We start from the raw sequence: 23,832 nt of genomic DNA, 5'->3' as shown, positions 1-23,832 counted from the left end.
AATACCATCTATTACTATGTTATATAATCATTTCTCTCCGTGAAATTTGAGATATCGACCAAGACATTGGACTAAGGCCCTCGCCACCGGGAATTCACAGCAGATGATAAATCATGACAGAAAACTGGGTGCAATCTATAAAATAATGCTCAGCCTGATGAGCGCTCTTCCAACCAGTGTCGCGCTGCAATTTCATCTTCTGGATATGACTGCACTACCTCAGGGCTGGGAACTAGCCTCACCCGATCGCCTGACGTAGCAACAACGTCAGAAAAATAAACGGGAAAGTTTTGAGCGCTGGCAAAGATTTCCATGACCATTCCGGTCGTTGTGAGTGTTGGTTCAATGTTGTCTTCGGAGACATCTATGCACCTAGTAAGTTGAATGGACAACACAGACACATTAGTACCTTACATCTCTCTAAGCCATCCTGTGAGAAGCACATGTAAAACGGCTGGTTCCTCCCTCGGGGAAGGCTGTCAATATTCATCTCTTTAATCCAGTTTTCATCCTGTTTGCAGGTGTTCTTCGAAAACAATGAGCAACGTCAGTTGGATTATCAATCGGATGGACTCACATCCCAGCCATATATACAACAAATATACTTTCGTGCACGGTGGCGGAATACCATCCCAACGAAATAAAACACGCTGGTGTTTTCTGGAGAGGAGCGCAGTTTAACAGTGGTCATAGTTCTGTGGCGTTGGATCGTGGTCCGGCATTTGTCTTCCAGCGTTTCTCGAGCCGTACTTTTCTCCAGAAACAATGGCACCAGTGTCTTTGGTATTACGGTGACGCAGTCCAGTAGACCAACATACATAGTCACCCTTGCCGCAAATTGTTCCCGTGACGTCATGAGAAGATAAATACAGAAGGCGATGTAGAGTGAAGTTTGCGCCAGTCCACTAGACGACCGATGGTCCCCGTGGACTGATGATAGAATATTGCGACTCGTGCGGAGCAACATCGAAGAGCCCGTACAGGGAGAGATGTATTGTACCATCGACTGTGGAGGAATTCCATGTTGAATTAAGAGCGCGGTGATATCCTCGCGAAGAGTGAGGATGGGTTTGGTGCTCGAGCCAAACACATCGACATAAAAATCATCGGTTAGGGGATCCGGAGTAGAGACATGCACCAGGACGCGAGCTGGAAAGTCGACAGGAGACGCGTGCACCCCCAAATCACGAGAGATAGCAACAAAAATGTGGACCAAAGATATGGGTATTGTCTTTTTGTTACATGTTAGATACGCATGAGGCAAAATGTTCAGCAGCGAATGAAAATTCTCGGCTTTTCCGTAGAACAACACATGAGTATGTTACAATACCGGCAAAAAATGAGACGACTAACGATCAACGGCGTCGAATCCTTCACTTCTCATGAAGCTACAGATGCTGATACACAACTCGGCCAGATCGTATCTACCGTCATCAGGATCAAGGACACAACCGCGTCCCGAGAGATAAGCGCGGCATCGATCCATCAAAGGAAGGAAGATTTCGGACATCTGTATCCATAAAAATTAAACCGCACGATCATAACTGGAAGACGAAATACGTACCTGTCTTGGTGACTTACCCATAAAGCAGGATAACGCGGAGAATGACTCTACAAACGACACAGATTCATCACCCCGTTGAGAACGGGTCCATAGATCAATGGCATAAGACCTTGAGATAGATTCCATTATAGAACGAGCCCAGTATCTCCGAGTGAGCGCGTTGGGTGCTATATGGGTTATATCCACAGAGGGATATTCATTCGTCCGCCGGAACGGCTCGGGGACTGGCTGTTCCGCCTCTGTCTGCATAACATCCCAGATGTCAAAAGATAGTTCGAAAATACTTTTGGCATGCTCGAGTTGTCCGTTTCTCTGACGAATTATTTCGTCCAAGCATCGAAGCGCCTTGCTATCCAGCCGACGCCTGGCCACGTACAACAGCCTCCAATCCCCATTGAGCGTGGATAGGCGACGAGCTTCAGCTTGCTCATCACAGTGGGTATATCGAACACGATAGTGAGGTTCCCAGAGTGAGGGAACCTTAGCAGCTTCTCGCAGCAGAGTGCTTGCTTCAAGGAAGCCAACGAACGCGTAAATAGGATCATGGCATCCACGCTTCGGAGAGGGGGGGAGGTGGGATAAAATGTGGATGAAAACGTCCAGAGGAAGGGAAGAATTTGGTTCCACCATGAGTTGGCTCTAGATGGCTGGGGTGAAGAATGGGTCTCGTGCCGGCATTAAGATGCCCTGAACTCTTCCGTGATAAGTTATAACTTAGGGAAGATTTTCCGGACCAAGGAAAAGTGCAACTGAGTGGAACTATTTTCCGGACATGTGACTGTAATTTAACCATTCCTCATCCCGCGACGTCAATACTCGTCCAGAAACATGTCCCCTGTGCATTGCAATGTCATTTAAAAGCACCCTGAGTAGCTAATAAGTACTTCTTGGAGCTGCCAAATACACCGTTTCAGCAACAATGTACTGAATATCAGAGTAAACATAGACTTCCGATGAGTTCCAAGTTCCCGCAAGATAGACTTCAGCAACGTATGATCACTTCGACGACAACAGCGGAAATGGTATTTTATTCAAAGGACCAGAATCGGCCCCATCAACAATCACACGAGGAGGCTGAGTCATGTCCCGAATACGTTAGAAGATTTAACTTGCAATCAACTCAGCTACTGTCGTCATCAGAAACCCCTTCCTCGCCTTTCCATATCTCGTACATCTTTCGTCGATTAGATCCTCGAGCACCTGAATCACTGGCCACGTCAAATATACGCCTAAGCAGTTTCTTCCGCAACATCGACCCATCCATCCGACCACGGTCTTCCGGAATCATGCAAGCATTCGCTGTGAGATGAGGATAGGGCTCGGGACCCTTGGATTCCAGACGTATGCGTTTAGACTGGTGCGGCTCATCCGAGTTAGTTGTGGATAGAAGCGCTGATAATAGTGGATCCAGAAGCGCCGATTTGATACGTTTATATGTGGCCCCCGACGGCGTCTGGGCCGCGACGGTGAGGAAGGGTGAAAGAAGAGTATCAAGTGGGGCTGGTGGCACAGAAGACGATGAATCGAGGCTTGCGATCGCTTTATCGAGCTCTTCAATGTACACGTCAGAAAGGTGGTATGTTAGGCTGATGGGTACTTTGATATCAGATGGGCTTAGGAAGAGAAAATATAAGTACTAGACAATCTCTAAATGGAGTGTGTACATACCATAGGGGACCGCCTTCTCGTGTCAATATCGTATTGTATTGATTGCACGCATCTTTGTCCCATCCTGCCCGCATGAGCAGTCTGAAGGCTGCATTTACGAACTTTCTCACAAGCATATAATACTTGTCGAGCCTAGAATTTCCTCAGTCCAATAAAAACAAACATTCCTTGATCCACTGACCTAAGTCGATCAATACGGTTCCATTCTCGAACTGTCGTCTCCCAAAAACCACTTAGAAACGCAAGCGAAGATGATGTTGACGTAATCGTCAACACAAGTTCTGCAAGTTCAGTCGCAAGAGCTTGTTGAATCAAGGGCTTGTCAGACATCCAGAAGCCTGGAAGATTTAAGCCAAATTATCATGCCACACCACCCTTGACTCACAATAAAAGATTCCTTTCCACAATTTGGCCAACTCTGGCGGCGGCAGAGTATCTTCAGAATCAGAGAGGAAGACGGATAGGGTCTTGATCGCTTTGTCGCGGACTTTTTTGTCTACTCTTCGTGTCAGCATATGTAATCAAATAACGGATATATCTCACCTGTCGATGCGAGATATTTACCGAGGGGAGGCACAGGTAACGACGTTGAAGACGCCGCCATGGTGGTTCAATAAAAAATTCAATTTCCGATCACAAGACAGTGACATCACATTTCTCCGGACCGGGAGTTCCGTCAGCTCCACCGGCAAGTTTTAATCTAATCAACCATCGCTCTCTTGGGCTCCATTTTGACGGACGAAACGCCTCTGTTATACTGTTGAACCTCGATATTGATGTCAAGATCTCCTATCACTTGCCATAGTCTGCGTTTTTCCCTGTCCTTAGGAGCACTGGTATCAATTCATCCACCTCTTTTAACAGTTCTCGATTCGTCTTCAGGAAAGCCTGTTCCGAATGTGGAGGTTAGGCTGCAGCGCTATGAACCCGGTGAATCAGAAGGCGATCCAGACATCTTTACTCCTTTGGCAAAAGGGTTCGTCGAGCAATCATCCAATGCGACGGACACCTCTAACGCTGTGAATCTGCCAGTGTAACCAACTCGGACGGGAGATGTCCAGACCTTCTTCCGCCCTTGGAGATCTCAGAAGAAACGAGACGTCTACTCATTGCCGGGTCATACAAGGTAATTTTCAGGATCAAGGATTATTTCGAGAGCAAAGGACAGAAATGCTTTTACCCATGGGTCGAGGTGCGACGTTCGCCCTTTGAGTGTTCCGTCTAATCAGATATCATCCTCTAGATAACATTCAATCTCGAAAATCCTGCAGAACATTATCACATTCCTCTTCTCATTAGCCCTTACTCCTTTACAACATACCGCGGCAGCTGAGCGTGCTGAGCCCAATGTCGATTCATGAATAAATGTACTGTATTACTAGGCTAGCCACAATGAATCAGTTCCAAAAGGTCGGAAAAGATATCTACGCCCTTGTGTCTAATGATCACACCTAGGAAATGCAAAGGTAACACAGAAAAATGATGCGGAATGACTGGAGTAGATGTATGTACTAAGATGTGCAGAAACACGCGAGTGACAGACAGGTGAGAAAGGAACTGAAGTGATACATGATGGGGATAATTAGCAATTATCGCACAAGTACGTTGGCATATTGTACGCCCTTGATGTTGGCACCACGCATCGATGACTTGACATTGCTCAAAAATTGGTCTCGGGCTTTACTCATCTCTACCGCAGCCTCTGATGAAGAGTAGTAAAGGGATTAGATTAAGAATAAGTAGAGGCGGGTATTTGCATACCCTTGTTCAGAGGATCATCTGCGTTCGGCTCCAAAAAAAGATACTGCAGACCAACCATAACCGAGTTCAGGTTAAGAACCGGCTTCCAATCCTCTCGAAGAATGTTGAGACAGACATTGCCCTCGAGATCAACGTTAGGGTGGTATATCTGCGATGGCATGGATCAACCAACGTTTCAGTTGGAAGGAAAGGTAATGAACAGCTTACCGTCTGAGTACACTTCACTTTTGGTGGATCGTGAGGATAATTAGAGTTGATGGCGAAGGAGAATACAAAAGCGCCACCCTTGTACATGCCTGGATGCACGATGATCAACGCCTCATGCAAGAATACCACGGCTATGCGAACACGTTGAACATACCTTCGTCTGGGGTAATGGTGAGTATGAAATTGAGGAGATCAGCGGGATCAGGGAAATTTGTTTGCATGGTAGCGGGAAGGTCGAGCTCTGTCAAGTCTAAAAGGGAGAAATGGTCATCAATAGCCAATCCATACACAAGGTGTACGAACGCACCTTTCTGCACTCGTATTTGGGCAGCGCTGACCTTAGGCTTTTTCTTGGCCGCTGCATCCTCGTTCTTCTTCATACTCCATATCTAACAGATGAGTCAGCGGCACATATCCTGAAGAGAGCGAAATAAAACCTTGATCATCGTGGTAGGGCGGCGTGGATGTAGGTAGTAGCGTGAGTCAGAGTAGTGGTGGTCGGTCGGAGAGTCGATCCTGGAATTGGCCTTGTTATCCAAGTTGACACAGCCACTAGCTTCGCGTGGAACACACTGGAACACTCTCCTGGATCCAAACAAATACCTTCTTTGCTGTCCCGCCTCGATGGACCTGCCTATAATAGATCTAGACCTCTTTCTCTCCCAATCTAGGGATACGGAGGTAGTGGTTGAAGAATGCAAGAAAGTAAGCCAGAGGGATTGGTTTCATGATGTTCTTCTCTCATTTCTTTGATTCAGGTAGCGAATGCTCTGATTGTCCATGGTGCTCTGCTTCTACGCGACTCGCGTGTATCGGAGGAGGACAACATCACCTTTCTCGACCTGTTAGAGGATTATTTTGCACAATCTGAAGACATTCTCAAGAAGGACGAGAGGCCCGAGCTCAGCTATCAAGTCGGCGTTACCCTTGAGCTCACGGAAAAACCGAAATGTGCAGTGGATACGAGTTGCCTGCGTGTTATAGAACGATTAGAGCGCTCACAGAGACCGGTGGATATCAGTGCTCATAATTCAGATCCAAAGTGTCGCTTCTTTTGGAAGATGGGAGTTACGCCGCCGCCGTATCAGACGCAGTTTCCCTGTCTCAATGCTCCTAATGTTGTCCCCCAGGCCGAACATATCAAGGAACGCTGGCTGCCAACCATGGAAAAGTGGGGGATGTCTATGAAACGCGCGTAAGGCTCTCACTTCCGCCTCGTGTTTTCCAGCCACTTACTAGCATTCTCCATAGAGTGGAGAACCTAGCTGACATGGCATCCATCGGACTTGGTCTACGTGCAGAGACGTTCCGCGAAGCAGGGAGATACGGGTAAGAGCATTTTCGTCCGTCTGCCTTCTGAGTTCCGATCTCTCCGGAAGACCACATATTCTAGCGCCCACCGCTTCGGATCTTGTCAAATACGGAGAGCAAAATACCATTCTCGCTGGTTTTCATACTGATCTCAACTTTTTGACAATCCACGGTCGTTCGAGATATCCTGGCTTACATATATGGGCTCGGAATACCGGCAGACGTATCGCAGTCCAAATTCCAGAAGGAAACTACTTACTTGTTCAGGCTGGGAAGCAATTAGAGCACATCAGTGGTGGTCTAATCAAGGCGGGTTACCATGAAGTCGTCGTTAATGATAAAACTATCGCGGTATGCATTCTGTTTAACTACTATATGTTGTCGATCACCTTGACACGGGTATTGGAGGTCATCGAGCAGCGCAAAAGAGAACACCCCTCACGACCTTTGATTCGAATCTCATCTACTTTCTTCTGGCATCTCTCTTCTGATTATGATCTGGAGCCCATTCCTACTTTGGCAGAGCACTCAAGAGCGATTCGGGCTGCTTACATCAGTCTGGGGAAGGACAATGGAGAAGACACAGTTTACGAACCCATGAAAGTTGGCCAGCAGGTCCAGAAGTAAGCATCTGTGTATTATGTCTTTCCGTGGCACTGATCACCTAATATTCTTAGTGAGCTAAAAGATATAGCCCTCATGGCCTGAGATGCGTAAAGAAGTGAAATTTTCATCAGATGTACTAGAATACAATGTAATATGGCATAGTGAGACAGATACCAGAAAAGCAGCGATATGAGTGAAAATAAAAAGAAAGTCTAATGCGTGTATCACGTAACTAACTCTTACCAGGTGGGTCAGTTCGCATACGTTCGATAATCAAAGCGGAGAAGAGGATATCTTCGAAGCAATCATGCCCGTCGGGAGTCACCTCAAGCTTTGGGTACTGAATCGGCCTCCCATGCTTTCGCATCTGATTGCGTGGCGTAAATTTTGCGAGGAGGTTGGCCAATGTCCTGTCCTTAGAACGAAAGCACTGTACGCGGGCTTTAACAATGTGTTTCTTGCAAGGGAGGTGGCATCTTACAGTTATGGCACTTCCGCCATTATTGTCATCCCAGTAAAGAGTCACGGGTGCATCATGTTCATCGACAGTTTTCCATGTCCAATTCTGGGAGAAAAGTCACCATGAATACTTGTTTATAACAAGTACTCTATTTGCTCACGCTATGAAACAGCCGGGATGAAGACGATAGTACTTCATTTATCGAGCATTCATGTCCTCTTAAACACACGGTGTTCGATATCCTTGCATTACTTGGACCAATCCTAGAAGTCGTGTTTGAGATGATAATCTTCCACAAGCAAGGAAAATCACCGACTCAAAATCCCCGACAAACTCACCTTCAGAAGATGATTTTCTGATGGTGGTGATGTGAGAGGAAGGCGTGAAACAATTCATATTAACGCATATATGGTAGGGTGTCCGTGCCCCTTGGTCGACGCTGATGTCCGGTGGTGGGTACAGCAGCATAGAATTTGGATCCAAAGGTGACCGTGTGGGTGCGAAGTTGTACGTGATGGTGTCTGTAGGGCGTGGCGTAATGAAGTATCTACTAATACCGATTTGGGGGTGCAAAGGTCATTATTAGTTCATAAATACAATTGTGCATGACCCACTTTGGAGGGACGGGAGACGTAGATCCATATTGAATGTTGGGGTGGATCGGCGGGCGCGGGAGTGGTTTAGGAACGCCGATCTGGAAACCTACTTTGGACGTTTCACTACTACGGTATACGACGAGAGTGTCAGTAAGACAACATGCTTATCAGAGCTTTGAAAATGGGGCGCACATGGGGGATGGCAGAATCATTGAAACGTACGCCTGGTTAGGGTCAAGCGTTGTGGCACTGTCAATGTCACGGTCAGGGCTCACTGCCTCTACCCCCAAAGGCAGTGCGACTGCAGAAGGCCACTTATAAATTACGATTCAACAGCTAAAATACACGATGTATATGCTGTTACGATGTTGCAACAAAATATTATAAAAAGGAGATGGTTATTTTAACAATCATTCTAGCAGAAGTAATCGAGGTGCAACATTTAAAACATACTCAAAATCGCCAACCATCGCGCCTCAGCGTATGGCTACGTGAAGTTCAAACACCGTCCAGACATTCGGGAGAACACACACAAACGTACTGGTGATATATAATACAGATAGAATGAAGCAATTCGATCGAACTGAGATATGATATTTCGGTCCTGTGTCTGGAGCGTTAGGTGAGGGTACTGAGAGCATCGCATTATCACCAATGGGCGAGAATGAGTAGACAGTATTTGTCGTTGGTGTTCCGGCAGTCACATAGCTAGAGAACCCGTGGAACGATTAAGTTCGTAGCGAACTATGGTCAGGCGATGGCACTCACCCTGGCGGTCTGCCGAATGGCTACGTTCCTAGGTCGTATGGATCGTACAAGTGTAGGTCGGCATCAGGAAGTGTTGGAGAGGAGCGCGTGGCGCGACAACGGGAAAGAAGAAGAACGGACCGCTCGTTACAATCACGGTCACACTTTCTCTTGCCTGCTACCATGTCTCTGGTCCAAGGCTATTCCTCCGGAGAGGACGACGACATCGACATCTCAAAAGATGTCTTTAGTCTTTCTTCGATACCTTCCGCGAAAAAAATGCGGACAAGCGAGCCCCCTCGGACGTCACTTGTGACCCAGGCCGCACCTCACGTCTTGTCAGAAGTAACGTTTTTGCTCAGCAGTAATCGTTCAATCATCTCAATATTTCACCCTAGGATCCACTACACCAGACGTCACTTATCACGCGACCAACAGACACGCAAATGAATGTAAATATTCCGTTCAACGACATGACTTTACCGATTCAAGGTCCGGACAATCCGTTTGGCGATAGGAACCGATTCATCAACCAAAATGCTCTCGCGGGACATGTTGAGGAACAGTCAATGACGGAACATGCTTTTCGCTCTCAGCATCTAACACACTCAATTCTGGGCTATTCTGCCAACCCTTCTATAGATCCCAACGCTCCCGCGCTCCTAGGTTCAATAGACAAAGCTCAAGCTAATGGTTTTGCAACCATTGATTCCCTACGGACATCCAAGAGCCAAAGGAATGAATTGAAGCGGAAGCGAAAGCAGAAGGGTGATTTGGAGATCGTGGAGGGTGATGGGGCATACGTTGGGCCTTGGGCCGATTGGGAAGGCGAGGAACCGGAGAGTACATTCCTTGCTGGTGTTGAGGCTCCGGAGGATGGTAAAGGAGAGCCGGAAGAGGGGGAGGAGGAGGAGAAGGAGGAGGAGGAAGAGCCGACCAAAATTAAGAAGGTCAAGAACAAGCGGGGCGGTCATGGTCAAGAGTATTCCGTTTTCCACGGCAAGTCTATGACGGACTACCAAGGCCGCACATACATGTCGCCACCTCTTGCAGACGCGCCTCAACTCACAGCTGAGGCAGGCTCTCAGGATTGCTTCATTCCCAAGGTATGTGTGCACACATTTACCGGCCACAATCAAGGCGTTTCAGTGCTCCGTCTTTTCCCTCAAACTGGCCATATGTTCTTGAGCGGATCCATGGATACAAAAATCAAAGTGCGCAATCCATCTGTGTGTAGGTAATCGTCATTAACTGGCCTAAAGCTTTGGGATCTCTACACAACACAAAATTGTTTACGGACATTTCATGGCCATACAAAGCACGTCAAGGACGTTTCGTTCTCAAATGACGGTCGACGCTTTCTATCTTGTAGTTATGACCGCCAGATGAAGTTGTGGGATACGGAGACCGGACAGTGCATAAAGCGCTTCAGCAACGGCAAAATACCCTATGTCGTCAAGTTTCACCCGGATGAAGACAAGCAGAACATATTCCTCGCAGGCATGTCGGACAAAAAAATCATCCAGGTATGCTGGTGTTGTGTTGGTTCAACGTTACTGATGTCTTCCAGTATGATATCAACTCCGGGGAGATTACCCAGGAGTACGATCAACATCTGGGCCCAGTGAATACAATCACTTTTGTTGATGAGAACCGGAGGTTCGTGACGACCTCGGACGACAAGACTATCAGGGCCTGGGACTTTGATATACCAGTGGTGATTAAGTACATTGCTGAACCGCATATGCATTCCATGCCCGCCGTTACACTTCATCCTTCAAGTATGTTATGGTGCTTTTTTTTTTTTCAGCCTGTGCTAAAACTTGTCCAGATAAATATTTCGCCGCACAATCTCTCGACAACCAGATTCTCATCTACAGCACCGATAACTTCCGGCAAAACCGCAAAAAACGTTTCGCGGGACATTCTGTTGCAGGTTACGCGTGTCAAGTGGGTTTCTCTCCTGATGGAAAGTGGATAAGCAGTGGGGATGGTGAAGGAAATGTTGTGTTCTGGGATTGGAAGACCGGTCGTATCAAGTCAAGATTGAAAGCCCACAACAAAGTGGTCATTACCCATGAATGGCTTCCTCATGAGACCGTACGTTTCCATTGTCTAACTGTTATAGCCGCGCGCTCACAAAAAGTTACACAGTCGAAGGTTTTGACGGGTTCTTGGGACGGCAACATCAAGCTCTGGGTGTGTGGTATCATCTTGCAACCTTGTATACGTTTACTGACATGTAGCATCATAGGATTGAACCCTGTCGATATTGATCTATTACTGTGTAATGCGTGACGATATATTTTTACAGAAATCAGGGTCGCTTGTATTGTGTATTGAATTTTGTGGTTGCAGAGGAGGGCTACTACAGGTAAGGTCCGATTTCATTTAACGTACTCTTACTTCGTTGAGCCCGGTAGCCTAAGAGTGCCTTCTAGCACATGATTTTCCAAACTTCGGCTCAACTGCACCTGAAGTGTGTCTATATGCAGCACCTAGAATGGTGCATTGCATTATATGTTGAGTAATAGAAAAGACCCAGTGAAAAGACAAATCCTTGAATGATAGCGGTATTCCGGACCGCAGTCAATGAAGCTGAACATCGAGGCCCAGTGAAAAGCTTGTGAATACCAACTCGGTACAATTGGGGCAGGATTTGGTAGGAGGCCTGGGGACGAAGAAGCAGAACCATGGTTGGGCGTCGAGGACCCCAACCCGACTCCAGGGATGTCCTCCGACATGTCATAACTAGGGTAGGAATGAGAAAATGGCGACCAACTTGAATGAACGGAATGTTTACGTACGGTGGTGGGTTGGATGATACAATCGATTCGGTCATTTCGCAGTGAGTCGTCCAGGCGTCTGTAAGGTGAACACTAGTTTTCCTTGATTGTTTACTGCTACCACAGGCTATGAATGCTTTCTCGCCACGTGCAGCTGCCGAACATCGAGGGCTGGACAATGATACCGAGCCGCCAAATGACGAGATATCTGATGTATCTGGCGGTAGCTTCCAGCGGGCTTTCAATCGTGCAGATGTCGCGTTGAGATTCGAGAGCATAGTGTCGTTGATGGTTGTAAACCGATCAAAGGTTTCAATGTCTATTTCAACTCAAGTCCTGTTATTTAACGTCAGAGCCTAGAACCTAGATGATCAATCCATGAAGTTGAATTCAAAGTATGGATACAATGTGCTATGCAAACACTCATCTATAAGCGGTAATTAAGTAAGTCTGATGCTCATAATAAAGTCAGTATTCAGTATTAAGTATCAGAAGATGAACACCATCTTCAATCAAAGGTTCTCAAAACACTCTGAAGTTTGATAACCATCTCATCCCACTCTGACTCAGGATCGGAAAGAGCGGTTATAGCACCGCCAGCTCCGACTACCCATTTCTCGTCAGCGGGTTGAACGTTAGGATCATCATGTCGGAATGCGCTTCGTATCGTCACCGCCCAGTCACCGCCACCTCCTACACACCAGTATCCGAATACCCCAGAATACAGACTTCGGTCTGATTCCTCGAGATCTTGCAAGATCTCCACACTTCGCTTCTTCGGAGCCCCAGTCATGCTACCTGACGAATTGAACTAGAAATCAGAGGTGAGACCACTGGAAATATCGAAAAGACCTACCAGGTGGTAAACTGCTCCTTAAAACATCCCACCCGCTTGATTTTTCTGAAGACGATTGGCCTTCAATCACGCTGACAAGCTGCCAGACAGTTTCGTATTCCTCTACGGCGCAAAACTGCTGCACAGTGACACCCTCGCCAACCACGCTGTGAAGATCATGCCTGATGAGGTCCACGATCATCAGGTTTTCTGCGACCTCCTTAGGGCTCCCAGCGAGGGCTCTTTCCGCATACGCACGATCGACGTCAGGGCCTTTCCGTATCGTACCCTTAATCGGCCTCAATTGGTAGATGGCATCTGGCGGACGAGAAAAGGATAGGAAACGTTCGGGGGAAGACGATAGGAAGGTTGTTGGAGATAAACGTAGGAAGGCAGAATGGGGAGCAGGGTTGGTTCGGCGAAGTGTTTTGTAACGGTTCCAAGAAGACTTCGAGGACGTTTGAATCCGTGTATGGGCAGTGAGGCAGAGCTCGTATGAGTTGCCACGGAACAAATGATCCATAGCCTGTTTGATATTGGAGATGTACCGATCCTTGTCTGGGAGGATTACCGTGGCATGAGAAACGGTCTCCTGGTCGTGTAAAGGTAAGCATTCCTGGTGGACAGCATCCGGTTGCTCTTGCACTAACACTGATGTTTCGACCAGCCAAGTGTCGTCGTTGGGGATGATAGACTGAACATATATTTTTCCAGTCAAGTTGTCCACGACGATGCTCCTTTCAATGAAAGCAAAGTTGACATCAGGATGAGGGTGTTTGCGGTTGGGGTCATTCCTAGATCGCGGAGCGACTCCCAGGGAACAAACACCAACTTCATAGCTCAAAAGCCCTATCAGTCCACCCCAGAAAGGAATCTCAGGTCTACCACCCCCTGCCTTTCGAGTGTACATAAAACTTGCAAGCCATGACCATATGTTATGATCTCCAAGTTTCTCGTATGTAACTGCAGTTCCGCGCGCCAAACCAACGAAGGGATCATCAACGTTGTAAGTAATCTGAAGGCTCGTGGGCAGCATGGAGGCTATGATTGAAAATCGACCTGGACGAGCTGCAGAGTCCAAGAGAACGAAAGGCTGCTGTTCGTCGTTTGCTCCAAGGATGTCACAGATGTTCGTCACGGATATCGTGGGTGCATCGACAACAATGGTATTCACAGACAAAGCGGGCGGGAAAGAATAGCGAAGCGATTGGTGTAGGGGGGAAGCGTGGGGCCAAGAGGGTCCGAAGACACGACGGGCGCTCTCACACCAAGGACTCGTTTTCCTTCCATGTTTATGAGTCCATTGTTGCGCTAAACGCCAAAAGTTTGCGACAACCTCTGGTCCACCACCGGCAGTGCAAGCGGATTCCGGATGATATTGAACTGCCCAAAAAGGCCAGGTTCTGTGCTCAATAGCCATGACGATTCTTCCGTTCTCCGGCTCATCGTCCGCCCATGCCAGAGGCTCTATAGAGCCGCCTGGTAGCAAAGTGACATGCAAAGAGTGATATCTCACAGCTTCCACACGGCCCACACCTTCGAACAAACTATGGCCAGTGTGCACGACATGCGATATCTGACCATGTTTTACGATTGGCAGGCGATGCAGCTCTGCACCATCAGCGAGTGCGAGGCTTTGGAGGCCGAGGCAAACGCCAAATATAGGCAGCATATACTGCTCGGAAACGTTCCACAGATCCCTGACGAGCCCAATGTCCTCAGTATTGTCCGGCGAACCAGGCCCAGGCCCTACGACGATGGCTGAAAAGTGCCTCAGATGGGGCAACAAATCAGATATCGAAAGTCTATCGTTCTTCAGGATGTGGATGCAACATCCTGGAATAGATCGTCGAAATAAAGATGCTAGACTTGAGAGCGGAAAGATGTGAAATGGCGATCACATAAGGCAAATGACGGGCGTACTTGAAAGTAAATGAATCGTAGGAGTCTATGAGCAATAGCCTTGGAGGATCGAAAGTCATTTAGACGGCGGGTAGAGGCGATTAAAATGAATTTTTAGCTGTATGTCGAGTAGCGTATGTGAAATAGAAAGAGATGGAGAAAGTTTTGGCGATGCACGTCCAGGGTATCAAAGGGGATCCTAGCTAACAGAGAAGGGACGTGATACGGCAAGAGAGTGTGTATCAGGATGGAATGATATCGACTGTGTTTTGGTTCTTTAACATTTTTATCGAGTCAGAGCGGCAGACATGGAGGTAAGAAGCAAATCTGCCCAATTCGGAGAATCGGTCTGCCGTACCGGCCCGCCTAGCAACCGCACCATTTCGTCCATCGTCCGTCGTCCGTTGTTGTCCTCGCAGCGTCAAAGAATAAAAGGCACTAGTCACGGGAACCAAGTGTCGAGGATAATGGGTGATCCTGAAGCTCAGTCGAAACGGATATTCCAGTCTGTATGTTGTCCTTTCTTGCCAGGCTAACATTTCCTGAGTTTCTTTTTAGCTGAAGGCAGTGTGTGTCCCATTGCTCGGGTCAGCTGCATTGACCCCTACGTCTATCCCAACGGCTTCGAAACTCTTGGATGACCTGATCCGCGCATTGCGAACCATCAAATCCTCTGAGTTTGTCCTTTCGGAATCACTGATCTCCTACGCATTCTTCCCCGTCTCAACAATCCTCCAACGTAATTCATCTACCGTTATTCCAGACCAGATTCTGGAGAAGATATTCGTGGTGTTAGAAATCCTCTGCGATGATTGGTGGTGGTCCTGCGAGGTATCCATTTGGCAGCAGATCTTCATGTTGTCGGGAGCAGTATTAGGAGGAATGGAAGGGAACGGGAAAGCAAAAGAACGAGACGACGAGACGAAGGAGGCCGCGGCGAGATGTCTCTTCACCCTTCTGAGAGTTCGGGATGAAGACGACGAGCAGATCCACTCCAATTTCGCTGATCCACGACTTACTGTTTTCAAAAAGCATGCTCGCACGGAAATTTTCGTCCCAATTCTAGGGCAAACGTTGAACTCACTTCTCATAAACACAGATTCACGAACGCTCTCCCTACAAAAGACTTGTTTGGACGTGATAAACCTTCTCCTCTCGGCATATTTTCCCGACAGTCTGTTTCCCTCGGTGCTCCCAGGAGTTGTTAGTACTGCCACTAAATTGGCGTTAGGCACGACGCATAAAAGTTGGGCCAATGGAGAACTCGTTTCGAGAGCTCTTGTGGTCCTTTCGGAGATCGTGGTACGCTCCATTGCAGATGATATCTGTGTACAGGAAGGGGCAGTCACGTCGGTCGAGGACTTAGAGGATGTGATAAATCTGGTTCGTGATCCTGGGGTAAAAAGCGAACCGACGCCGGTGCCAAATATAAAATATGCAACTCCACGCACTCCTTCGTGGCTTCGTGGAACATCATCCCAGTTACACATCGCCCTCAATACACTCACCCCACTTATTAAGCATCCGACTCCGTCTGCTCTCATTGCCTTGTCTAGACTATCATCTACAATACTTTTAGCCACGTCGAGAACCCTACCTCGGACACAACCGCTCTTGTTATCATTTTTGCTCTCTCTTTCCATTTCCGACTTCCCCTCGGTCTCAAAGGAAGCTCATACTACTTTGTTGGGCCTTCTTTCTCCGTGGTCTAAGCCTCGCCATGCGTTCATGCAGACCTTAATGTTACTCACGCGAGATAATCTAACTGCTCTCCCCAGACTGCTTACGCTTATGGCAGACGCGAAGGTCGAGCATGTTGCAGGCCTCATCCAGGCAGTCTGCCGTCTGTCGTCAGGCCAGGAAGGCCAAACACCGCCGCAGAGTCCAATATCTACCGAACTGGGCCGACTCCTGGGGCCTACGGGTAGTGTGGAAAAATGGGGCTGGAATTTTCTGTCTGTTCTAGAGTTCGTCGACCCCCCAGTCACTATTACGAAACCTTCGAGTGGTCTATTGATGCTTGAGCACGATTCGGAGCAAAGCCAATGGGTAGCGTTTCCAGACGTGATCTTCAGGAATGTGTCGTTGAAAAGCACCTATGATGCTTTAGTGAAAATGTTTCATGCTCTTGGACAGGCAGCTGGTGATGACTGTTTGTTTACCGTTGAATGGTTCGTCAGTATAGGACAGAGCGGAACAGATAGCAGGTCCGTCGCAGCCTTGTGGTGCGCCTGTCGGCTGCTTGAAGGAGCGGCAAGAATTTCGCTGTTTTCATCTTCTTTGGACTCGCCGAAATATTCAACGAGCCAGAGACTGGAAAACTTGGCTAGAGCGCTTGCGAGGAGCACAAGTCAGATATGGGACCGGCCAGATGTCGATGCCATTGAAGAAGACCCTAGCTTGTGTGACGAAGAGGATGTCAGCGATGAAGTTCAACACCGTCAAGGTGTCATTCCGGTGGACGAGACTCTGCATATTTTGCAGTCGTATTCCCCGGCTACAAAGCCAAGGGTTGTTTCGCAGCCGATGCTTCAAAAGGCGATGCTCCTTCAGCTTTTATCTATTACCTCGGGCATCCTCCAGGCTCGGTTTGCTACTCTGTTCATACAGACTTTGTATCCCGTTCTCCATTCTTTGGTATCGCCCAATTCTCATCTATCAAGTACCGCTCTGGCGACTTTAAACTTCATAACAACCAGCACCTCCTACGCCTCCCCTGCAAACTTACTACTTTCAAATTTTGACTACATCTTGGACTCGGTCTCTCGTCGGCTAACACGCCGTTGGCTCGATGTGGAGGCTACAAAGGTGCTCGTTGTTATGATACAACTGGTGGGTGATGATGTTGTCGGAAAGGCGGGAGACGTGGTTGAAGAGTGTTTTGATCGCCTTGACGAATATCATGGATATGAAGTACTTGTGGAAGGTCTGATTGAGGTTTTGTCAGAAGTGATGAAGGTTATAGAGATCGAAGAAGTTGACGCTGAGGAGGATAAACAGGGCAAGCGTCCACCGGGCCTTCGCGATGACTGTCAACCGTTCAACGACTTTTTTGACTGGTTTGAATATCGAAACGATCCACTAGTGAAGGAAGAAGACGTCGATTATAGCCCAGCACCTCGAGAGGCATGGGGCGATAAGAGGAGAAAGGGCGCAGAAGATCAGGAACGGACTGAAGACGTACCCGTGGCAGCTGCAGATTCGACAGAGGAACTACCCCTCACACCCACACAAGCATTGACGAAGCAAATCGTCTCTCGATCGCTGTACTTTTTGACCCACCAATCGCCCATTATACGGGCCCGCATCCTAACACTCTTAGCATCATCGGTACCCGTCTTAACCGAATCTACCCTATTACCATCGATACACTCTGCCTGGCCTTTCATATTAAACCGGCTCGAGGATCCGGAATCTTTCGTCGTCAGTGCCGCAGCCTCACTGGTAGAAGCCTTGGCTACCCACGTCGGCGCTTTTATGTATAGGCGCATTTGGGATGATATTTGGCCACGTTTTCGGCAGATGTTGGAGAAGTTGGATGTCGCGGATGCGTCGAGTGCGTTGTCTTGGAGAAGACACGGAGCTGTGGGTGCGGAATCGGCATATACGCATTCTCATCGCATCTATCGGTGCCTGTTGAAGACGATGACCGCGTCTATGCATGGGGTGGATCCCAAGGACACTTCTGTATGGGAGGTCATTCTGGCCTTCCGCCGATTTTTGGATTCACGGGCGCACGAGGAACTCCAGGGTTGCGCAAGAGAGCTGTACATTGCCATCGGGCACAACAATGCGGACGCTGTTTGGCTTGTGCTGCAATGTACCTGTGCAGGGGCATCATCCACAATGAATTTTTTGAGGAGGCCGCAGTGGAATGTTGAAAATAATGTAGCCCTTGTATTCGAAGGCCTGGAACCAGTTTAGCGTGGTATAAGATACAATTTCACACTTGTTCTACGCCATTTATATCAAAAGGATGGCCATCTTGACCTGGAAGGTGATGTCGCCGCAGTTGCACTCCTGCTTGCTTGAATAACAGTGCCGACGCTGCATCTCTGGGAAGGAAATTTCAGTTTTCATTTTATCACACGATCTGCAAGATGACTGACACTTTATATGACAAATTATAAACAACTGCTGTTACACCGGTCTGTATGATTTTAATTGTACATTTCAAGCAAGGACACCTAAAGCGTACCGTAAGACCACAGTTGAGAAGAACATTTGGAAAAGAACTCTCACGTATTGCAATATAAAACCGATCCGACGCCAACTCGCTCCCTTCCAGCTTCCAGTAACGCGTTTTCCTCCGCATGAAGACATATACAATGATCCGTATCGTCGCTGAGTATCGTTGTCCCGTTGCAATGCGAGCAGCCACCTTCATTGCAGTTCAGCAGGTGTCTTGGAGTACCATTATATCTAACGAGGAATAATCAGGAAGACGTAGCAATTACAAACTTGTGATGAGTCACCCGGTGGACAAGATGCGGTTATCTCTAACCAAAATGGCGCCTACCCTCCGTTTCATACAGTTCGATCGCTCAGCAGCGAGAGATGCCAATGTCTAGAATAGGTTGAAGTCAGTTAGTTATCATCGCGACACGAAGCCCGTACCATAAAATACGTGTCCCAGTCCGGCCTGAGACGACACGGGTGAAGTATATTAAGATCATTTAAATGTGAATGGAGGGCAGCAACACTCCGAAAATCATTGATGATCTTAATATGAACCAGATCATTCAATCCCTTCAATGATTCTCTTGAATCCCGTTTGCCTTGCCCAAAAACGTGTTCATCGTCTGTGCGCACAAAATCTTCCAGGGAGTGGCTAGGTAAGAGGTGCAAATGGGCTCTAATAGAGTTCCTCGCTAAAATGAAGGTCTTACCTGTTTGATCGTCGGTACCTGTCAAATATTGGCGCATCGATGCACAGCAACATGAAGAAAGGTCGTTTGATGAATCGTTCGACCTGCTCTCTTGTACAGAGGTCGACTGTAACGAATCGCGTCCGCCAATTTCGGGTTACATAGTCAAGCATGGCCGATGGCGTGTCAAAGGTCAATGTCATATTCAGACTGCTCTTAAAATGAAAAGACCCCGGGGAGTGAATAGGTGTAGGATCGAGTGATAGGAAGGAAAGATGCTTGTCCGATAAAACAGAGGCATCTGCGGGAGTTGTCGCTTCGAAGGGGCGAGCCTCTACTTGATCATATTCCGGAAGCTCCTGTTTCATTCTAGCATTTGAATATGGGAGAGTATGATGAGCATCAGAACGAGTACACACATCTGCATTTGTTCCTTTGGATAGCCGGATAGGTGTGAATCCTTCCTTTGCCACAAGGTACTCCTCAACAGTAGACTTTCCTGCCGAGGCTGTGCCTATTATCGCGATAAACATTGTAGGGACGAGACAGAGGCCCGGTCACAGAACAAAGGCCTAGCTAATTCCGACCGCTTGTCGACGGACAAGTCGAACGAGCGGCTACTTGTGTGATCACCGGCTGCTCGCCCCTACGTCGTATGCAGCTCTATTAGCAATAGTATATATCTAACGGCTACTCCGTTCGCCTGCTAGCTTGTCTTAGAGGGTTTAGGTTCGTGATTGTAATGGGGCTAGCCACCCAGTCAAATTTCACAGAAGAATACCCGCCCAACAATCATTGAACAGAATACTTGAAAGTAGCATTTGTCCACTAGACAACTTGCGAGGTTATTTTCCGTCTCCTCTCACATCTTTTCTCCATTTCTGCTTCGCCGCAGCCCTGCCTGCAGCCCTCTTCTCTTTCGCTGCTTTCATATCCCTGGGTGCAGAAGTACAGACTTGTTTAATGTGGGTTGGAACCATTTGATTGTCGGATACATTTGATTGTGGCACCAACCAGGGAGCTGCAATCACAGGCACAGCTTCTAATATGGTAGAAAGCGCCGATAAACCGACGGTTTCGTTCTGAACAGCAGTGAATATGGAAATTGAATGCTTCTGGTAAAACACCTACGTCAAAGGCAAACACGGCAAGCCTGCGTATATTGAAGCACTCTGCTAGCGTAACTTCAGCGCCTTTCGGTAACGGTATAAGTTTGATACATTCGGATGGTTTGCAAGAGTTGAAGGAAGCGACGAGATGCGGGATGTGGTCAATGAGGATAGGAGGATCAACATCAGTACGACAGGCAAAAATGTACTTGAGCAGTCGAGGTGGCACGGAAGATTGTTCTGTTGAATCCGAACTCGAAATAACAATCGTGCGGCGCGCTTCTTGAATTTGACATTCAAGACGTTTTGTAACAGCGTTGATTCCGATGACGAGATGTTTCAAAATGGAAGATGGAGGAGGGATATCGGCATGATCAGAAACACTTGCGGAAGGAACACCAGATTCGCCATTAGTAACAAGTTTGGTACCGTGTCCATTCGTAGAGGGAGCATCTATTGGCAATGCCTCTTCCAACTGGGTCGTCTTCTGCTTCTTCTCACCGCCTTGCTCGTCCTGCACCTCGCGCTTCCGTTTGGAAGTCGCAGTTGAAGCTGGAGGGCTGACGACGCTAGAATCCACCTGCGTCGACGACATAGTTGGGACAGAAATAGAAGCTACTGTTTTCCGCTTTTTTTTCTTCCCAGATCCTAGATCATCATTTCCGTCTCTCTTGCGTTTGGAATTCACGGCTACATCAACATTGGCAAGAGCAGATGCAGCATCGGGATTGATTTCTGTAGAAGATGTAGCAGCGACCGCGCTTTTGTCTGCCTTCGGCTTCCGGTCAATATTCTTGCAACGAGTACGCTCCTGTTTTGCACGCGATTGATATGCCGCCACGCCTTCCACAAGTAATAAAACTTGGGCCAATATCAAGTTTTGCAAGTTCACTGGAACTGAAGGCCTAAATGTCGTGTTTGCCGATATTGCTTTAGTAAAGGATGACGACGCACCATCGAATGCGAAATGGGTTATCTAGAACACTCTTGAGGACAACCTTCCGCTCCTTCTCCTTCTCCTTCTCCTTCTCCTTTTGAGCTTTCGCTCGATTAGAGACATGAGTATACGTTTTTGCCGTCCTCTCCGACATGGGGATCAGAAGAAGCTGTGCTTTTATTTTGGCTTATTTGTTCTTCGCGTCAGTGGCGATTACTCCTCTCTTCGATGTTCAACAGTGGTTTGTCAACGACTTCGCCCATCAATAAAGCTACGCCCGAGAAGATACTTTGAAACCAAGTACAGCTACAAGACCTCCTCCTAACCCCTGACCGATATGCACGCTGCTGCCTCTCCAACCAAGTCCGCTATGCTATCGGATCTGCTACGCCTGTGAAAGACAAGATCCGGGAGCTCGAACAGAAAGTGCGAGAGATGCACATGGAGTCTGCCGGGCCTCTGTAACAGTCCTCGCGGTTTGCGGGCCAGCTTGCTGGGTGACGTTTGGTGGCGATGAAATGTAAAAGGATGCAATAATGAATCCGGGAAGTGCATGTATGAAAAGAAAATATCCCAAGGACGTTCGAACAGAAGTTGTCAAGCTCCCAGCGCTTCCAAAGCCGCTCTCAGCTCCTTTATAGCTTGCTCTCTATCTTCATAATCCAGAGCACTGATGGCAAATCTGGAGTGTTTCTGTGCCTTTGTCACCATCGCGGGTGTGAGCTCTATTGTTGCAGGTTGCGGTGAGGGGATGGAGGAATAGCCAGGGTGCCATGTTGAAGTAAGGGTATGTGATGAAGATAAGACGGAGGAAGGAGGGGCTGGCGGTGCGGATGGAGTAAGAGAAGAATACAAGTCAGGCGGCTCAACAAGGTATTGTCCCGGATAATCATGCACGGGAGGTTCAGAATACACTTGCTCGCTGGATTCGCTGACTTTGGGTGATACTATTGGGGATCTAGTACCTGCGGAAGATCCGCCAACCACAGAGGACGAAAAATGCATATTCTTAGCCCTCGCATCACTTTGTGGATCATCTGTAGGTTCGTGAAATCTGCCTTTACAAGAAGTAGGCGATTCCAGGGTCCAATCTCGGTTGTCCAATCCTTCCGATACGCTATCAACAGGTTCCGTACCAGGTGTTGCCGCTGTACTCCAGCTCCCAGGTGTCACGACCTTCCCCTCCCACTCAGGCCCTGGACGACCCACACCAAGGTGCGGCGGTGCGATCCTTCGAGGAGGAGTCTGTGGCATATCTTCGAGAGAGATGTGTGATGGTGGTGATGACCTTTTGATCTGGGGCGGAGAATAGCTCTGTGATGGTGACTCGGCTTGAGATGCAGAGGTGGTGGGCCGTATGGACATGGTGGTAGGATAGTTTACGAGGGATGGAGCTACATGTTCTTCGTCGGACAAGCCACCTGCGGGCCCTGGTGTAGGTTTACGGCCTTCACGATAAGCTTTAGCTATATCTGCAGCCTTCCATTTGGCGTATCGGATCTTTTCCTCGTTCTAGTGAATAACGTTAATGCGATGCTTCCCATTGTACCTGCAAAGATACCCACCGTATCTGACACCTCGCTCTTTGGAAATGTCTTTAACACCTCAAGAAAATGGGCAGCAGCCAAGAACTTCTTCGCTGTCGATCTGGGAAACATTGAGGCGCCGTAAAACGCGCATGGGAGCTCACTAAACAGACCTGGTTGTTTGACCCTTTCTATCTTCGTTGTCGGCTAGATTGAAAACTCTCAAAGCAAAGTTCTCGACATATGCAGCGCTTGCAACCTCCATATCGATTGCGTCGTTGGGTCCTATGTCTTGTTTCATTGATTCCAAAAGGCCCAAGAGTTCAGAGAGAAAGTTGCGGCATGGGACAGCTTTCGCATTGAGACCCATGCCGATTTCCGCAGCATAATATGTGCCTAAGATAGATGAGCATATACAGAAGAACAAACATCGCAACACGTACACCAGTAGGCCATAACAGGCTCCTTCGTCTTCAGTTCATCAGCGCGCTGAAGATATGGGGTCAAGGACTTGAGTTCTGGAGGTACAGGCGGTAGATTGAAATGTTTTAGTGCGGTCATTGGTGACCCTATTGTAACCAAGGTTTTATATCGACGATTTGCTTCGGAAGGGCAGTAAATCTGCGTCAGAATAGCATGTATATTGCGCAGCTAAACACAAGAAAAGACTTCCAAGGCGCCGACGAAATGTCTTGCGATGTGCACGAGAAGTGAAGATAAGTGTTGGTAGATTGGGGTAGAGCTTGGTCAGACTTCCATTTTCAGTCAAAGTGCTGTTCTACCAGTGCAGTACTTGAGGCGACTCAAGCCAATGAGCCCGTCCTTTCTCAAACTGTCAGGCAACGCCTAATTGTGATAGTAATGTTGCGGTATGACACAGCGATACTCCCCATCTGCCTGAATACTTCCTAACCCAATGTTTAGGTGTTGTATTTGCATGTTACGCGAG

The 23,832-nt window shown here is 47.9% G+C and overlaps 13 protein-coding genes across 13 annotated transcripts; 4 read left to right on the top strand and 9 right to left on the bottom strand.

Moving 5' to 3' along the window:
* Positions 1-14: 14 nt before the first annotated feature.
* On the bottom strand, positions 15-2,300 carry BT62DRAFT_1071472 (uncharacterized protein). Its single transcript, XM_043178759.1, has 5 exons — positions 1,565-2,300; positions 1,354-1,510; positions 578-1,293; positions 415-526; positions 15-364 (listed from the first exon to the last, which is right to left on the bottom strand). The coding sequence occupies exons 1-5, from the start codon at positions 2,192-2,194 to the stop codon at positions 150-152; spliced, it is 1,830 nt and encodes a 609-aa protein (XP_043045819.1). The 5' UTR covers positions 2,195-2,300; the 3' UTR covers positions 15-149.
* Positions 2,301-2,569: 269 nt separating this feature from the next.
* BT62DRAFT_990576 (Nop52-domain-containing protein) lies at positions 2,570-3,847 on the bottom strand. Its single transcript, XM_043190240.1, has 5 exons — positions 3,776-3,847; positions 3,618-3,728; positions 3,414-3,570; positions 3,233-3,364; positions 2,570-3,177 (listed from the first exon to the last, which is right to left on the bottom strand). Exons 1-5 carry the CDS (start codon positions 3,834-3,836, stop codon positions 2,685-2,687), a joined length of 954 nt encoding a protein of 317 aa, XP_043045818.1. The 5' UTR covers positions 3,837-3,847; the 3' UTR covers positions 2,570-2,684.
* A 77-nt stretch (positions 3,848-3,924) lies between these two features.
* BT62DRAFT_960371 (Hydroxyisourate hydrolase) lies at positions 3,925-4,651 on the top strand. Its single transcript, XM_043188549.1, has 4 exons — positions 3,925-4,036; positions 4,097-4,208; positions 4,265-4,424; positions 4,476-4,651. Exons 1-4 carry the CDS (start codon positions 4,009-4,011, stop codon positions 4,563-4,565), a joined length of 390 nt encoding a protein of 129 aa, XP_043045817.1. The 5' UTR covers positions 3,925-4,008; the 3' UTR covers positions 4,566-4,651.
* On the bottom strand, positions 4,526-5,899 carry BT62DRAFT_941436 (uncharacterized protein). Its single transcript, XM_043187792.1, has 6 exons — positions 5,638-5,899; positions 5,508-5,589; positions 5,355-5,450; positions 5,201-5,289; positions 4,994-5,141; positions 4,526-4,934 (listed from the first exon to the last, which is right to left on the bottom strand). Exons 1-6 carry the CDS (start codon positions 5,644-5,646, stop codon positions 4,822-4,824), a joined length of 537 nt encoding a protein of 178 aa, XP_043045816.1. The 5' UTR covers positions 5,647-5,899; the 3' UTR covers positions 4,526-4,821.
* BT62DRAFT_990574 (Clavaminate synthase-like protein) lies at positions 5,750-7,219 on the top strand (the record flags this gene model as incomplete). The annotated part of the gene is made up of 5 exons (XM_043190239.1): positions 5,750-5,905; positions 5,959-6,395; positions 6,452-6,529; positions 6,580-7,134; positions 7,189-7,219. The coding sequence occupies exons 1-5, from the start codon at positions 5,825-5,827 to the stop codon at positions 7,217-7,219; spliced, it is 1,182 nt and encodes a 393-aa protein (XP_043045815.1). The 5' UTR covers positions 5,750-5,824.
* Positions 7,220-7,349: 130 nt separating this feature from the next.
* On the bottom strand, positions 7,350-8,643 carry BT62DRAFT_1000058 (uncharacterized protein; the record flags this gene model as incomplete). Its single annotated transcript, XM_043176607.1, has 7 exons — positions 7,350-7,547; positions 7,599-7,682; positions 7,738-7,840; positions 7,894-8,124; positions 8,192-8,299; positions 8,366-8,422; positions 8,627-8,643. 7 exons carry the CDS (start codon positions 8,641-8,643, stop codon positions 7,350-7,352), a joined length of 798 nt encoding a protein of 265 aa, XP_043045814.1.
* A 439-nt stretch (positions 8,644-9,082) lies between these two features.
* BT62DRAFT_926523 (pre-mRNA splicing factor) lies at positions 9,083-11,666 on the top strand. Its single transcript, XM_043185057.1, has 8 exons — positions 9,083-9,265; positions 9,319-10,134; positions 10,183-10,446; positions 10,491-10,701; positions 10,752-11,020; positions 11,075-11,119; positions 11,175-11,294; positions 11,344-11,666. Exons 1-7 carry the CDS (start codon positions 9,104-9,106, stop codon positions 11,178-11,180), a joined length of 1,773 nt encoding a protein of 590 aa, XP_043045813.1. The 5' UTR covers positions 9,083-9,103; the 3' UTR covers positions 11,181-11,294; positions 11,344-11,666.
* BT62DRAFT_1000056 (uncharacterized protein) lies at positions 11,437-11,984 on the bottom strand (the record flags this gene model as incomplete). The annotated part of the gene is made up of 2 exons (XM_043176606.1): positions 11,437-11,671; positions 11,728-11,984. 2 exons carry the CDS (start codon positions 11,982-11,984, stop codon positions 11,437-11,439), a joined length of 492 nt encoding a protein of 163 aa, XP_043045812.1.
* A 103-nt stretch (positions 11,985-12,087) lies between these two features.
* On the bottom strand, positions 12,088-14,771 carry BT62DRAFT_926521 (para-aminobenzoate synthase). Its single transcript, XM_043185056.1, has 3 exons — positions 14,465-14,771; positions 12,563-14,409; positions 12,088-12,504 (listed from the first exon to the last, which is right to left on the bottom strand). Exons 1-3 carry the CDS (start codon positions 14,521-14,523, stop codon positions 12,215-12,217), a joined length of 2,196 nt encoding a protein of 731 aa, XP_043045811.1. The 5' UTR covers positions 14,524-14,771; the 3' UTR covers positions 12,088-12,214.
* Positions 14,772-14,819: 48 nt separating this feature from the next.
* BT62DRAFT_297331 (uncharacterized protein) lies at positions 14,820-18,447 on the top strand. The gene is made up of 2 exons (XM_043180401.1): positions 14,820-14,952; positions 15,002-18,447. Exons 1-2 carry the CDS (start codon positions 14,911-14,913, stop codon positions 18,365-18,367), a joined length of 3,408 nt encoding a protein of 1,135 aa, XP_043045810.1. The 5' UTR covers positions 14,820-14,910; the 3' UTR covers positions 18,368-18,447.
* An 80-nt stretch (positions 18,448-18,527) lies between these two features.
* On the bottom strand, positions 18,528-19,844 carry BT62DRAFT_977861 (uncharacterized protein; the record flags this gene model as incomplete). The annotated part of the gene is made up of 5 exons (XM_043189304.1): positions 18,528-18,630; positions 18,686-18,865; positions 18,919-19,010; positions 19,061-19,310; positions 19,333-19,844. 5 exons carry the CDS (start codon positions 19,842-19,844, stop codon positions 18,528-18,530), a joined length of 1,137 nt encoding a protein of 378 aa, XP_043045809.1.
* Positions 19,845-20,041: 197 nt separating this feature from the next.
* On the bottom strand, positions 20,042-21,557 carry BT62DRAFT_296796 (uncharacterized protein). The gene is made up of 3 exons (XM_043180400.1): positions 21,375-21,557; positions 20,443-21,325; positions 20,042-20,393 (listed from the first exon to the last, which is right to left on the bottom strand). The coding sequence occupies exons 1-3, from the start codon at positions 21,509-21,511 to the stop codon at positions 20,157-20,159; spliced, it is 1,257 nt and encodes a 418-aa protein (XP_043045808.1). The 5' UTR covers positions 21,512-21,557; the 3' UTR covers positions 20,042-20,156.
* A 1-nt stretch (position 21,558) lies between these two features.
* On the bottom strand, positions 21,559-23,636 carry BT62DRAFT_296795 (DUF605-domain-containing protein). Its single transcript, XM_043180399.1, has 4 exons — positions 23,327-23,636; positions 23,057-23,279; positions 22,923-23,004; positions 21,559-22,869 (listed from the first exon to the last, which is right to left on the bottom strand). Exons 1-4 carry the CDS (start codon positions 23,442-23,444, stop codon positions 21,955-21,957), a joined length of 1,338 nt encoding a protein of 445 aa, XP_043045807.1. The 5' UTR covers positions 23,445-23,636; the 3' UTR covers positions 21,559-21,954.
* Positions 23,637-23,832: the final 196 nt, after the last annotated feature.

The sequence above is a fragment of the Guyanagaster necrorhizus genome (genome assembly GCF_019112545.1).
Source record: "Guyanagaster necrorhizus MCA 3950 unplaced genomic scaffold BT62scaffold_2, whole genome shotgun sequence".
In the NCBI taxonomy this organism is placed as follows: Eukaryota; Fungi; Basidiomycota; class Agaricomycetes; order Agaricales; family Physalacriaceae; genus Guyanagaster; species Guyanagaster necrorhizus.
Note: the sequence above shows the minus strand (reverse complement) of the source record. Positions and strands in the feature narration are given on the sequence as shown.

Bases quoted from the DNA above. Each gene is read 5' to 3' on its own strand.
- BT62DRAFT_926523 (XM_043185057.1), top strand. From the start codon at position 9,104: ATGTCTCTGGTCCAAGGCTATTCCTCCGGAGAGGACGACGACATCGAC. The intron at 10,135-10,182 runs GTGCGCAATCCA...ACTGGCCTAAAG, and splicing joins CCATGGATACAAAAATCAAA to CTTTGGGATCTCTACACAAC. The intron at 10,447-10,490 runs GTATGCTGGTGT...GATGTCTTCCAG, and splicing joins CGGACAAAAAAATCATCCAG to TATGATATCAACTCCGGGGA.
- BT62DRAFT_296795 (XM_043180399.1), bottom strand. From the start codon at position 23,444: ATGACCGCACTAAAACATTTCAATCTACCGCCTGTACCTCCAGAACTC. The intron at 23,280-23,326 runs GTACGTGTTGCG...CATCTATCTTAG, and splicing joins GCCTGTTATGGCCTACTGGT to GCACATATTATGCTGCGGAA. The intron at 23,005-23,056 runs GTCTGTTTAGTG...AATGTTTCCCAG, and splicing joins AGAAAGGGTCAAACAACCAG to ATCGACAGCGAAGAAGTTCT.
- BT62DRAFT_990576 (XM_043190240.1), bottom strand. From the start codon at position 3,836: ATGGCGGCGTCTTCAACGTCGTTACCTGTGCCTCCCCTCGGTAAATAT. The intron at 3,729-3,775 runs GTGAGATATATC...CACGAAGAGTAG, and splicing joins TAAATATCTCGCATCGACAG to ACAAAAAAGTCCGCGACAAA. The intron at 3,365-3,413 runs GTCAGTGGATCA...AGGAAATTCTAG, and splicing joins AACCGTATTGATCGACTTAG to GCTCGACAAGTATTATATGC.
- BT62DRAFT_926521 (XM_043185056.1), bottom strand. From the start codon at position 14,523: ATGACTTTCGATCCTCCAAGGCTATTGCTCATAGACTCCTACGATTCA. The intron at 14,410-14,464 runs GTACGCCCGTCA...TCCGCTCTCAAG, and splicing joins TACGATTCATTTACTTTCAA to TCTAGCATCTTTATTTCGAC. The intron at 12,505-12,562 runs GTAGGTCTTTTC...TCAATTCGTCAG, and splicing joins AAGGAGCAGTTTACCACCTG to GTAGCATGACTGGGGCTCCG.
- BT62DRAFT_960371 (XM_043188549.1), top strand. From the start codon at position 4,009: ATGTCAAGATCTCCTATCACTTGCCATA. The intron at 4,209-4,264 runs GTTCGTCGAGCA...TGAATCTGCCAG, and splicing joins TTTACTCCTTTGGCAAAAGG to TGTAACCAACTCGGACGGGA. The intron at 4,425-4,475 runs GTGCGACGTTCG...ATCATCCTCTAG, and splicing joins GCTTTTACCCATGGGTCGAG to ATAACATTCAATCTCGAAAA.
- BT62DRAFT_941436 (XM_043187792.1), bottom strand. The intron at 5,451-5,507 runs GTGCGTTCGTAC...TCTCCCTTTTAG, and splicing joins CCAAATACGAGTGCAGAAAG to ACTTGACAGAGCTCGACCTT. The intron at 4,935-4,993 runs GTATGCAAATAC...ACTCTTCATCAG, and splicing joins AGATGATCCTCTGAACAAGG to AGGCTGCGGTAGAGATGAGT.
- BT62DRAFT_297331 (XM_043180401.1), top strand. From the start codon at position 14,911: ATGGGTGATCCTGAAGCTCAGTCGAAACGGATATTCCAGTCT. The intron at 14,953-15,001 runs GTATGTTGTCCT...GTTTCTTTTTAG, and splicing joins CGAAACGGATATTCCAGTCT to CTGAAGGCAGTGTGTGTCCC.
- BT62DRAFT_1071472 (XM_043178759.1), bottom strand. From the start codon at position 2,194: ATGGTGGAACCAAATTCTTCCCTTCCTCTGGACGTTTTCATCCACATT. The intron at 1,511-1,564 runs GTACGTATTTCG...TTATGGATACAG, and splicing joins TGGGTAAGTCACCAAGACAG to ATGTCCGAAATCTTCCTTCC. The intron at 365-414 runs GTAAGGTACTAA...CTAGGTGCATAG, and splicing joins ACAGGATGGCTTAGAGAGAT to ATGTCTCCGAAGACAACATT.
- BT62DRAFT_296796 (XM_043180400.1), bottom strand. From the start codon at position 21,511: ATGTCGGAGAGGACGGCAAAAACGTATACTCATGTCTCTAATCGAGCG. The intron at 21,326-21,374 runs GTGCGTCGTCAT...CACGACATTTAG, and splicing joins AACCCATTTCGCATTCGATG to GCCTTCAGTTCCAGTGAACT. The intron at 20,394-20,442 runs GTAGGTGTTTTA...ACTGCTGTTCAG, and splicing joins TTGCCGTGTTTGCCTTTGAC to AACGAAACCGTCGGTTTATC.